This window comes from Xiphophorus couchianus, chromosome 15 (genome assembly GCF_001444195.1).
Source record: "Xiphophorus couchianus chromosome 15, X_couchianus-1.0, whole genome shotgun sequence".
Lineage (NCBI taxonomy): Eukaryota > Metazoa > Chordata > Actinopteri > Cyprinodontiformes > Poeciliidae > Xiphophorus > Xiphophorus couchianus.
The window spans coordinates 19,310,226-19,323,000 of NC_040242.1; the positions used below are offsets into that span (position 1 = coordinate 19,310,226).

Consider the following 12,775-nt stretch of genomic DNA (forward strand, 5'->3'; position numbering starts at 1 on the left):
GGAATGGCACGCAGACGACGAGTAACGGGAAACCTGTCAGGCGCTGAGCGGGGAAAGTCCGAGAACAGATCCGGGCGGTCCGGTCACTGTCGTCGGACATTGTGAGCAGGGCGAGCTTGATATGTAGGTATTAGTAGAGAAACGGTGAAATAAAAAATTGGGGAGGCTATGGTAACCACAGAAGTTGATGATAAACCCATCTAATCGTGTCCGACTTGGACAATATTTGCTTAGTGAACCGATTCCCAAACCTTTCACTTTCCAGCCCACAAGATAACAGCAGCAGAAACATGCGACGTTCAACTGTCAATGGAGTAGGCAGGCATTACTACACTGTAGTAGTGGATATTATATTATGACAACAGTGACATGTTTTGAAAATTGCTTTTTTTTTTCTTTTTAATACTAAAAACAAATTTATTTTAATATTAGAATCACACAACTTTGCGTTACTTGGCTGTAGATGGCAATAAATTAGAGTATGCATCAAATGACGCTTCTTCGTCAGATTAAAAGTACATTTTGAAAATAAGCTTATGGAATAAAGGTATGAAACACATTTTTGCTAAGCCCACATTTTTGAACTATAAACATTGAAATCTGAACGTTTTGTTGTCCTTTTCATTGGTCCGTTATCTTCCAACTTTAAATGCCATGTTTTCATTGGCTGTAAGTGGAAAATATCATAAATGAGAGAAATAAAAGTTTGAAAACATGTGCAACTAATATGTCTAATGGGTTTCACTTTGTGAACTGAGTTACTGGAAAAAAAAAAACTTTTCAAATGCACTCTGAACGTATCAAAAGAGTTAATTGAATAATTAGATTTTTTAAAAGTCTTTTAACCTACCAAACCTAAGAAGTCCCACAATTTTTGGCCAATGAATGCAACAACCGACATGTGCTTTGATACTATTTTGCTAGATTTTGTTTATGGATAGAGGGAATTAAAAAATGAGATCAAATGAGGGTCATATCCTGTGACAATCTAGAAATGTCTATTGATTACTTTCTTTTTCTCCAGGGGTTTATGAAAAGGCAGCTGAATTGGCAGGAAAACGAAATAGCAAGAATTTACCATTTTGATTTTTGTTGGCTTTTTAGAACCTCAGTTTTACCTCCGTTTTTTCAAATTTTATTTTAGGTATTTTGTTTCACACAGAACCGCCGACTATGTTACATTTAAAGGAAAAGTTGAGACAACATACCTCACTCTCAAACTAATGACCAAACTGATAACTCATGAGTGGCAAGCAGCCAGTTGGTGAGCTTAAATCAAAGCACACACTAGATAGCAAGACCTGACTCAGACCAATTATAAATCATGCTTGTTGACGAATCAGCTAGAGAGAATAATTTTCTTTTTAAATTTAACCTCCTGCCCATTTCTAACGTTTGTGATGCGCTAAGCTGGTTTTCCTTAACAGCTCCCACCTCAGACTGGAATAAGTGAAAGAAAAACATAGTGAAAGTCGCAGCAACTGGTTGCATTTGATCACATCAGCTCCAACGTCAGTATCTTCTGTGCGATTATCTTTTTGTAAAAATGTTCTTTTTGGTGTTTGGAGCCATAAAATATTATCAAACTGGCTTGTAATGCGAAAACTATAGTCTGGTCAACCAGCGGAGCAGTTGGCTAAAGCTTCTGGTTTATGATTTGCAACTGGAACGCTGTTAGAAGATGTGAGGCAATTAACAAAAACCTTCCAACGCACAGCTTTTCCCTGTAGTTAGAAAAAAGGGTTTGACGACTACAATGTAAAAATAACTAACTTTTCCACTAATTATAAATTTTTCCATAAAACAAATAATGAAACCAGCTGACTTGTTTTGCTTTTTTTTTTTTTTTTTTCCCCAAAGCTGTTGCTCATTTTCTGTTATTTTGTTCTCTTTTGTTTCCTGTCAGGTTTTAAAGCTGATTTAACATAGAAATCTACCAGGGCTGACATAGAAAATAACTTGATATGTGCAAAATATAATTAGCTAAAAACATCCTCAACCGCTGCTGGAATTACTAACAAGTGAAGCTAATTTTGCAAAACTCTGAGGATAAATACTTCCACCGATTATCTCCGTGATCTGGAACAAGCGTGTTGTTTTTTCTTCTGCTTCAAAAGTTCACCAGCTCTGTAAAATCTATTCCAACAACTAAAGTTAATCTTCTAGGGGGAGCTTCATCCAGCGCTGCAGATTTTTCTCCTGTTTTTTTTGGTCGGATTATCAGGAAACATGATCAAGTAATTCTTGAAACGTGTTACTATAAAACTTCTAAATCCGACTTGAAAATTGTGAGGTCGTAGTAACAATCTGTTAATTTGTTGTTTTGACAAGAGTCTTTGCGTAGTAGCTACTGTCAATGCTGCTGGTGTTATGCTGCTTGATATGGTGTTTTTATAAAAAATCTAATCCTTTCTGATGGAAATGGACTCGTCACTCTTAAGAAATTAACTTCAATTTCAAAACAAATAGAAAAACAGTCATCGTTTGCTAATTGTCAAACGGTTTTTATCATAGTGTCTATTTGCTGTTTCTATGTTGATCCATTATTTAGCAGTAGGGCTTGGGATGCCTTATGACAAAGTAAATCACGGCTGGAATTAAAATCAAAACCAACTAATTTTTCAGATTTTGGAAAAGAACAAATCTGGAACGCTTTCCGCTCTAAACGTTTCCTACCGTCTGTGGAGCCTCGCAAAGAGTTAAAGACTGTTTTCATCTAGAGCGGGCTTCATGCGGCCAAGTGAAAATAAGGTTGACATATTTTTCTTCCTTTTTTGGTAGGATTACGAGGAAAGAGGTGGGCGGGAATTCTTTAAGCTTGGCCGCCTTAAAATCAAATTGTGTCAGATCAAATGGAGTCCTAAGAAGTGCATAAATGGAGACCTCTCGCACGCTGAAGTGCTGCAGCTGCCGCAGCGTCTGAGCCGAAGGGCAGGAAGAGGGTTTTAATTGAGCCCATGCAGGGATCAAGAGCAATGCGGCCTAGAAATGGAGGGTAAATCGGGTTGGACAGAGTGCGAATCATCCTCCCAGCTACTGTCGCCCTAAAGAGAGCAGGTGCAAACGTTTGAGACGAGCAAAGGGGGAGAAGGGAGGGCGGGGACAAAGAGATAAATAATGATGAGCTAAGCGAAGTGCTCGGCGTGATCATGGGCGGGGCGTGATCTCAAAGTCATTTTCTAATTCATCACTATGTCTAATAAACGCCAGGACAAGGATGAAATATGTGGGTGTAAAATTAGCGTTATGTGTGCGCCATCTCCAAATTCATCACTCTCCCCTCGCCCCTCTTTCTTTCTTTCTTTCTTTCTTTCTACAATCTCAGAGGAATCTTTATGCTGTAGCTGAAAATCCATATCATTTAGCCACCAAACACTGAAAACACTGTTAGTTTTAAACGCTTCCGTGTCATTAAGTAGCTCGATGAGCGTGGCTGTGCTGCTTGAGCGTGAGTAATGCTGTCTGGGCAAAAGGCTCTGGGGAGAACGGTGGAGGTAAAGTGATCTCTCTGGCCGCTCTACCATTACTTGGTCCCACACACACACACAGTTGAAGGAAAACCTGCCCCCTTGTGGCCAAAAGATGAGGCCAAGAAAAGGACAGGATAAGAGCACATTACAATTAGAAAGGAGCTTCAAGTCTCCTCATTAGAGACAACAATCCTTTGTTGCTTCTAAGCCCACATTAATTATTTTTTGCTGAAAACTGCACATCCTTTTCTAGACTTTTTGTTTGTGTCACGACTAACCTCCTCTGTGAAGCAACAGAACAAAGACGCTTTTTATTATCGTGTGGCACTTTTGGGAAAATTTCAACAAATACTCAAGTTTGACATTCTCTATCCACAATTCCGTCACCTCTACCCTCTACTCACGTCCTGCCTGGCTGCTATTCAATATATATGTATATAAATTTTACAACACTAATCAGCAGTGCTTCGATTCCCCTTGCTCTGTTTTACCGGGGAGTGACTGAGGTGGAAGGGAATAATCGTTTTTAGAGTTGTGAGGATAATAACCAGAAAAGGTCATATTTTGTTTTTGTGGTTGGCAAAGGATCCCAGCCCTCTGGAGCGGCCCTTTCGTTTCTGAGGCTGATGCTATATTTGTCTGTCAGGAGTTACACCAGGGTGCCGTGATTGTACAAACCTATGTTCATGTACAGTACTGACCATTGAAACGACTTTCAAAACCCTGCTGGTTATAAAGAAAAAGAACAAAAGAAGAAGAAAAAAACCCACTTGTCTCTTTTTTTTCTAAGAATAAAAAAGATAGCAGAGAATCCCACATTATTATCCACAGTATAAATTACATTGTAGACAGATCTTGGAAATATATATGGTACAGTTATATTTCACTAGAATTTTTGTATATTTTTTTTTAGATGTCATCTACACAAACAGTGTGTATTTAAGCAATTGTTTCTGGTCCGTGTCCGTCCGAGCACTGCATCACGTGTGGCAGAACTCTGTACTGGGCACGTTGCTGCTCTTGCAGTAGGCTATGCTGTTGTTGCTGAGGTGACAGTCTCTAAATCCAATGCCCCCGTTGGGCGTGTAAATGGGCTGGATCCGGAAGTCTCCCTTGAGCAGCTGCTCATTGTTCAGAGCCACTATCTGGAAACTGGTCTCAGTCATCTCCAGGATGGAGTTGTCCTTCTTGGTTCCCGCCTCGCAGTAATCGTCTTTTCTCCGCCCGCGGTTGTATTTCCACTTGGTCGAGGACGACCGGCTCTTCCGGTGCATGTGCCAGCAGAACAAGCCCAGCAGCGTCACCAGGATGATGAGGACCGCTCCGCCTATAATCCCAGCCATGAGCAGCGTGAAGTTCAAGGTGTCCTGTGGGGCTTGCTCGCGTCCGGGAGGCTTAGTGGAAGCGGGCGCCTTGGTCCTGGCGTCGGAGCAGATAGTATCCTCTCCTGGCCTGTAGGAGTTCAGGGTGTCCAGAACATGAACGCAGATCCGATACACCGAGCGGGGCTCGAGGTCAGTGAGGCTTAGGTGGCGCCGATCCCCGCTCACCGTCCTCTCCCGCATCCCTTCGTTTTGCCTTTGGCTACTTTTGACCCAAGTGACTTTGTAAGCTGTGACGGTGAAATAGGACGCCCAGCTCACCTCGATGTTGGTGGAGTTGACCACATGGAAGGAGATCTGAAGGGGATCCTCATAGGGGGGAAGTGGCCCAGGGGGGTTATTATGGATGGGTGGTAAGGGAGGAGAGGGGGAGTCGAAGTAGTAAGGGTTAGATGTGGTGATGAGGGTGGAAATCATGGTTGTGATAGGGGCGGTGGTGGGTGGAGGAGGGGGTGTGGAGCGGAGAGTGGGCCAGGGCGTTTGGTCAGGGAAAATAGGGCACTCAATAATATCCAGCGTGAGCTCTCTGATTGTCATGCCTCGCACCTTCTCTGGACTGTTACACACAAACCCCCTGGCGTTGATGGAGGACGGCAATGACTTGAGCCACACCACCACCCACTTGACAGAGCAGTCACAACGCCAGGGGTTGCTGCGCACCACGAGGTGCTTTAGGCTCGACAGGCCATCGAACACTCCGTGTGTAAGAGTCTGCAGCTGGTTGGAGGAAATATCCAGTCTTTCTAGCCTGTTTAGGTCGGCAAAGGCCGCCACAGGGATCTGGTCGATCAGGTTCTCCTGCAGACTGAGCTTGATCAGAGACTGGCTGGGTAAGAGGGGTGGGGGAAAGGTGAGGGAATTCCTAGCCAGAGCCAGCTCTCGGAGAGAGCCCAGGTCCCTGAAAGTCCCTGGCGCTATGCCCTCGTCCGTCAGTAGGTTCCCGTCCAGCAGGAGGCGCTGCAGGCGCGTCACATTCTGAAAGGCCTCCTCTGCAATAACAGCTATGCGGTTCTCATCCAACCGCAGCTCCTTCAGGTCCTCAGGAAGGCCAATAGGAACACTGCTTAAGTGGTTCTTGGTAAGGAAAAGGAGCTTAAGGCTTTGCGCCTCCCTAAAGGCCCCTTCCTCCACCCCCACTGTAGAGATGGAGTTATCATCAAGGTGCAATTCCTCAAGTTTACTCAGCTGAGCCAAGGCTGCTCTGGAGATTGTTTGGATGTTGTTTTCCTGAAGATGCAGGACTTTTGTGTTTTTGGGCAGATTTATGGGGAATTCATCCAGCTGGTTGCCGTACAGATAAACAACTTCTATGGATTCTAGATTGTGAAATTCCATAGGGAAGCCGGCATTGTTGATCTGGTTGTTATGTAAGAAGAGGATGCTGTAGCCCTCCCCTATCCCCAGAGGCACTGATGTCAGGCTGCGTTCGTTGCAGTATATAAACGCTTTGTCACAACGGCACACTTGGGGGCAAGAAGCAATTGGGCTGAACTGCATGTGAAGGCTAAGGATGACAGTCAACCAAAACTGCAGAAATGATGCCCAATCTTTATTCCACGGTCCAGAAAGAAACTCCATAGTGGAAAACCAAAAAAAGGAAAACCAAAAATAAAATATGTATATATCTCCCTCCCAAAAAAGGGCAATTTTGGTATCCACCAAAAAAAAAAAAAAAACCCAGACCCTGCAAAAATGTCCACCAAAGGAGAGTCTACCAACAATTTACCGTTAGTTGGGAACAAAGACAGTAATCCCGTAAATAGTCCTCAGCTGAAGAGCTACGGCCTCATTCACGGTGGCGACTCCATCCATGCTGAGACGTCAAACAATGGTGGGACCCTTCACTCGCCGCTCCACAAAGAGCTCAGCCAGGGCCAATTTGAAGATTCGCAGGAGAAGGCCGCCACAGGCTTCGCTCGCCTGTCCGTCACACACTGCTGGTCCCAGACCACCGCAGAGCCCACAGGGGGCGGCATTTGGATCCAGCGACCTGTGGGAAAATGAAGGAAAGCTAGATAAGTTTTTTGTTTTTTTTCATGGAATGATTAGTTCTTGAAAAATGGGGACCTTGTTTTTTCTTCTGAGCCTTATGTACCTTTATTTAACATACCAACACACACTTTTCCATCTATGTGTCCCTGTCTCTTGAACAGACAACCCGGGTCACATATTGTTTGGAATTATACACCGACTATGTTATATAGGAAAAAAAAAAAGAGTCGTCGTCTGATAAATATTCAGAACAGCTCTCGCACATCCGGTCTCACAGACATAAAGAAGGCTTTTATTCCCCTCGCGCTCTATCAAAGGAGGTAATAGAGCACTGCAAGGACACTCACTCATGGATTCACGGGGGCTTCTCAGCAACATCGGGGCCCGCTTAATGGAAAACATGATAAAAAGAGATAAGGCTAATACAGACATCGGCTTTCTAAGTGCCAACATGGATGCACAAGACGGTTCCTGGTGAGAAGAAGACAACATGAGGAGGGGGGGGGAGATGGATAAATAAGAGCTGAACCTGCTTTTATTGTTATTATTTTCTCTTTATTTCCAGCTGCTTGAGCAGACGTTGCACGGAGAGGTGCACGAGTAAACACGACTGCTTACAGTAAACAGAGGCGACTGTTTTGCCGGTGGCCCGCAGAGGAGCTTGTTATTATCAGCAGACTGGAATGACGTGCAGATTTAAGGCCGGGGACATTGGGGAGAAGCAGAGGCAGTCGAGGAATAGAGACACTGCGTGTCGGCTCCTCCTCCGGATCGGCGTGACATACACGACCTGCCAACTGGAATGGGATTGGAAAAATCATATCCCCCTTCAAGCTGCAATGCATGACCAATACAGGCTTATAACGTAGCACTGAAGAGATATTGAGCACCCCCCCACACTACCACCCCTCCGGATCCATTATTCCGACTTTTACAAGTCATCAAACACCGCTTCTTCCATCTTTGCGGGATTTAAAGATAGTGGTCGTCATCTGCAGCTTTCAGCTTTGACCGAAGCCCCTCCCCGAGTCGGCCACGGCGTTGGGAGCGAGGAGTTGAATGTTAAGCACTGCAGTGGCCATGAGTGTAGATGAAGGGTTCCTGCTCGGTTTGGAGCAGCCAGAAAGAGACGGACTGGGGAAAACAGGCAGAGTTTGTGCCTCTTTTAAGGAGAGTAGGACGCTTTTGCTAATGAAATTTTGGGTGAATTACATCTGGCAGCCATAACGGGTGAAATCTGTTTAAAAAAACAAACAAAAAAAAAACAGATCGATGGATCAATGGATGCACTGATCGTGTCTTACTGACTGATCCCGGTTTTGTGTTTTACACTAACAATTATAAAACATAGAAGTGTAAAAATATGCTGCAGGTTCTTTTATGTAGCTATGAATAGATTAGAAAGTGAAGAAATCACCATGTTACCCTTAGTTAAACATGAAAGCAAAAGAATACATAGCTACTTAGTTATGAAAAATATCTCACACTTTATATATATATTTGTGTGTATATGCTGTTTTACAGTATATATGCCACCAATACCTAGATTGGACTATAAGAATAGTCTATTCTTATAGGCCCCATTGCCTTGTGCTTCAAAGAGTGAACTTACAAATAACTCATTGAAAAAAAAAACATGCAACACTTATGTCACTTATGTGAACATATTTTGGACGCTCAGTTGAAAACAGAGACACTGACAAACAAATTATAAGGAAGCGCCACGAGAATAACGTCAGTGTTTTTAGCTAATTGCTAGCTAAAAACACTGACGTTAGCATTAGCTTCACAGCTTTTCTCGAAAGTGATGCTACGTTTATTCTTTTTGAGAAAACAAAATAATATTACTTTCTGCGATTCCTGGGACCCTAATGTTCAGTCAGTGGACCCTTTAGGAACAAAAACCGGATTCTCGGTTCTCCAAACCATCCTGTCTCGTTCTCCTGAACCCATCATCATCTAAGCTGGTGTTCAACCCAACTCAACCCAAATATAAAACACATATAGCTGCGCTTTTAAAAAAATGTACCCTGCCTTTGCTTGTTGTGGAGATGGGAGCCAGAGACAGAGGAACAATCCTTTGACACACATCTGTGATCTACTTTTCTAAATTGAAAAGAGCTAAATTTAATCAAATAAGCTTCAGGGGTGGTGGTGGCGATGGGGGTGGATAAGGATAAGCAACTGCATGAGGAGATAAAATGCGGCTGAATCAACAGCAGAAGGCAGCAGCATTAAGATTATTATGGCAGCGTGAATCAAGCGCCACCAAGAATCCAAATTATAACCTTCAAAAAGCAGCACAAGTTTACAGGAAAACACCAAAATTCCCTCATGTCAAATGCAGACAGGAACCAGCACGTCAGGGGGTGCTCTTTCTTTCTTTTTTTTAATCTCCCCCTCCTCTCTCTCTCTTTCTTCTTTTCTTTAATTTCATTTCCAGTCGAGGGAGCACAGTTTCTCACCACCAGATGAACGCGGTGAAACGCGACCAGGACAATCCGATTAGGAGAGTGGGTTTAGCGCCTGAAACGCAATTTAAGAAAGAAAGAAAAAAACTTTTTTTTTTTTTTTCTTCATTTTAAATGGATAGGACCGTTTAAAAAGAAGGCGATCAGGTAGACTTCAAAGGGCTGCCCTGTTCATCTGAATGAATTATTTCTAAAGGACGGGGGCAGGAGAGCGTGCAGAGCATCGAAAAGCTCCTCCAAATCACAGAAAAGGAGGAAAAATAAAACGTAAAGCGCAGTAGTCCACGGCATCCAACTAACATGAACTAAAAATGTGGAATTAAAAAAAAAAAAGTGTATAATGCGATGACTGTAAAGAGGTTGAGTTGTTCTGTGTGTTTGCACATACATTATAGAAAAAGTCTAAGATCCTAATGTCATTTAGGCCAGAGCCACACATGGATTTCTTTCCATTTCCCTCCCGCTTTAACATGAGACATTCTCCGTACCTTTTGCGACCCCGCGTCCATCTCGAGCCCCGCAACCGCATTTAACTTTTGCCCTCTCTCCGATCCTCCGTCCTTCATGCGGTCCCGCTGCGTGTCCGTGCGTAAAAGGCTCCCATCAGCGGCGTGGACCCGACGACTCCTCGGAACAGCGAAACATTTTTATCCCGCATGGGTCCCCCCCCCCGTCCTCCGTCTCCTGCGCGCTCTCTCCGTCCGTGCGTCCGCACTTTTTCACCGGGTGTGCGTGCGTGTGTGTTTGCGTGAGTGAGAGCGAGAGCTCCGCCGCTTCCACTCAGCACAGTCCGCGGCGCACCGGGACCGAGGAACGCGGCTCCCCGCTCACACACCGTCTCCGCGCGGCGAGGACGCACTCTCCCGATCCGCTCCGGCGGGCCATGGCGGCCAGCTGCGTCCGTCCGTGTGTGTTTTTCTTTAAAAAAAAAAAAAGAAAGAAAAAGAAAAAAAAAAAAAGAAAAAGTCGGGAGGCTCAAGTCTTCTTCTGCCTGCGCAACTCGGAGCTCGGACTCCCTGCGAGCTGTTTTCCAAGATGGATTCAGTTGATAGTGCGACGTGCCTGCTCCGCTCACCTCTCCCTCCTCTCCTCTCCTCTCCGTCCCTCCGCCCCCTCCTCACGGTGAAGAATGCCTCTCCTTCCAGCAGCTCCGTGATGGCTCCAAGCCACAGATCCTCCCCGCCGCCTCTCAAACTGCACAAAATAGTTTGCCTCTCAACAGACTTGATCCTTGCGCGTTATTCGCCCAGCCTCCCCCCTCACCCCGCAGCGATAACACGGCTTTCATTTGCGCTTCATGCACAAAATCCAGGCATTCGACTTGGAGTCACATCCACGGTGAAAAACCCCCAACAAAAAACCCCCAATAACCACACAGAAGATTCCTTTATTTCTTTGGATTGGTGGATTTTGGTGGCTAAAACCTTCAACTGCACTGTTCGCTGTGTTGATATTTTATTAGCTCAAACTCGCTCGAAAGTTTGGTTTTAATTCGTGATGTGATCGAGTTAAAGAGTGAAAAGCTGAACCCCTTTGAGTTTTTTCAGAGTTTTCCACGGGTATCTGGATCAGCCCTCACAGCAGAACTAATTTAACAAAGATTTTTAGCATTAAAGTTTAACCCTAACCCTACATCCAGTGGCGAAAATAGCATGAATCGGGGCCTGGGCAGACTCTTCCTCTGTGTCCCCTAAACAAAACTGAACACATCCTCTCTGCCCGAGTTTAGAAAGGGCTTAAAGGGGCAGTAGCCCCGTCATCTCTCCCTCATTTTTTTTGTCACAAAGTATTTTATAGGACCACAAAGAAAACATATCACATGAAGTTTAATTTGTTTTAGTTTTATTAGCGATGAGAATCGATTAAAATCTTTAATTGAGCCGTAATTTATCACGCTTAATCACATTTGAATCAAACCATTTAACAACAACATTAACATTTTCAATTCAAAAACCCTTTTTTTGCTGCCAAATTATTGAATGAATAGAGAGATGAGCTCAACGACAAAGATATTAATTTTTAAAAATCTGTTAAGGTTATTCAGCCATTCGATTGGTGCAAAGTGCTATTATATCTATCCAGCTTTCAAGTGTTTCCCTCATCAGCCATGTAGCTTCTTTGACACTTCTTTAGAAATGTGGATGCTAACATTAGCATTGGGTACACTTGTGCTGCTGGAGCCTCGGTGATGGGCCACAACAATCGTCTTTTCTAGCATCATCGGATCATTTTTTGAAGCAAAAATGAACACAGAGTGTTTTAAAGTAGCACCAATTCATAATTATAACCTGCAAATGGGATTTAAGTCACTGCTGTGGTTTATAGGCTTGGTTTAAGAAAAAAGCTCGGAGTGATATGACTCCCAACTATTACAATTAAAAATCTATTACACCTATTAGATGCTAGCTCCAGTAGAATTAGCGTTACAAACCGACATCAAAGTATTTCTCTGAATTTTATGGGAAATGGATATTGTCTAATAGCGTGTGTGCAAATAACTTTCAATGTTCCTTGACTGTGGCAGCCATGTTGGATTTACAGTCATAGTTTACGACTTCCAGCTGATTTTCAGCTGGAAGTCGTAAACTATGACGTCGTATTTCAGACGTCATATGACAAATGTAATCCACTGAAACATGCACAACTATATTCCTTAAAGCAAGGCACACCTAGCCACAAGTGCTAGCATGAAATGCATACAAAATCCTACTTCTCTCTTTTTTTTTCTCTCATGCACTCAAAATAATGTTTAAAAAAAAACAAATGGGGAAATAAAGCATGAAAGTTTTACACTTTTTTCCAACTAAGATAAACCCAGAGGTGGAGTTAAGGTCGTAACATTTGACCCTAATCAAACATGTTTGAACATCTTTAATGTTGAAATGAGTACATGATGTGCTGGATTGTGCATTTAGAAACGAAACAGAAATAACCACTGATTGAGTCCGCATTCGTCTCGGTCATTACTTCAATTGTTCCCAGCGCAAGTCAAACACCAGGAAGTAATTACAGCCTCAACAGTGATGACAGTCGTCCGGTGAATTGTTTGTTGGAGCCCTCCATGTCCTCTTATGCAACCAGGGTCACTTTCAACTGTGACAAGCTGATGACTCCACGCTTTATCTATCCGATAACCTCTTCTTCGCCTGTCCAAACCCTAAGATGTCCCCGCCTGTCTGTTGCACTCCTTATCTCCTCTACTCCTCCGCCTCACCTTTCCACCCTCTGGTTCTACTCACACAGAGAATGCAGTGGAAAAGCAACCAAAATTGACCTATAAACTATAAAATGTACGTTTTTAGCTTCTAAAAACAGACAGGGCTGCGGCAACAGATGCTAATGTTTTAGGAAGCCAATGGGAAAACATTAAACTATAAGTTACACCCTGGCCCTGTTTGGTACATCCAGGGGATTTACTACTTCAGCCGTAATCTTATAATTTATGGATCAGAGTGCCAAA

At 43.6% G+C, this 12,775-nt stretch overlaps 1 protein-coding gene across 3 annotated transcripts in view; it reads right to left on the reverse strand.

The window, feature by feature from the left end:
* Positions 1-835: 835 nt before the first annotated feature.
* flrt2 (fibronectin leucine rich transmembrane protein 2) overlaps positions 836-12,775 on the reverse strand; it is a 60,807-nt gene continuing 48,867 nt past the window's right edge. For 2 of the 3 annotated variants that reach the window (XM_028040147.1, XM_028040146.1), the window contains exon 2: positions 836-6,842. In XM_028040147.1, coding sequence (XP_027895948.1) covers positions 4,451-6,430 — 1,980 coding nt within the window. In that variant the 5' untranslated portion in view covers positions 6,431-6,842 and the 3' untranslated portion in view covers positions 836-4,450. Of the gene's footprint in view, positions 6,843-9,803; positions 10,406-12,775 lie in introns of those variants that run through there. The other variant, XM_028040145.1, reaches the window with a different exon arrangement.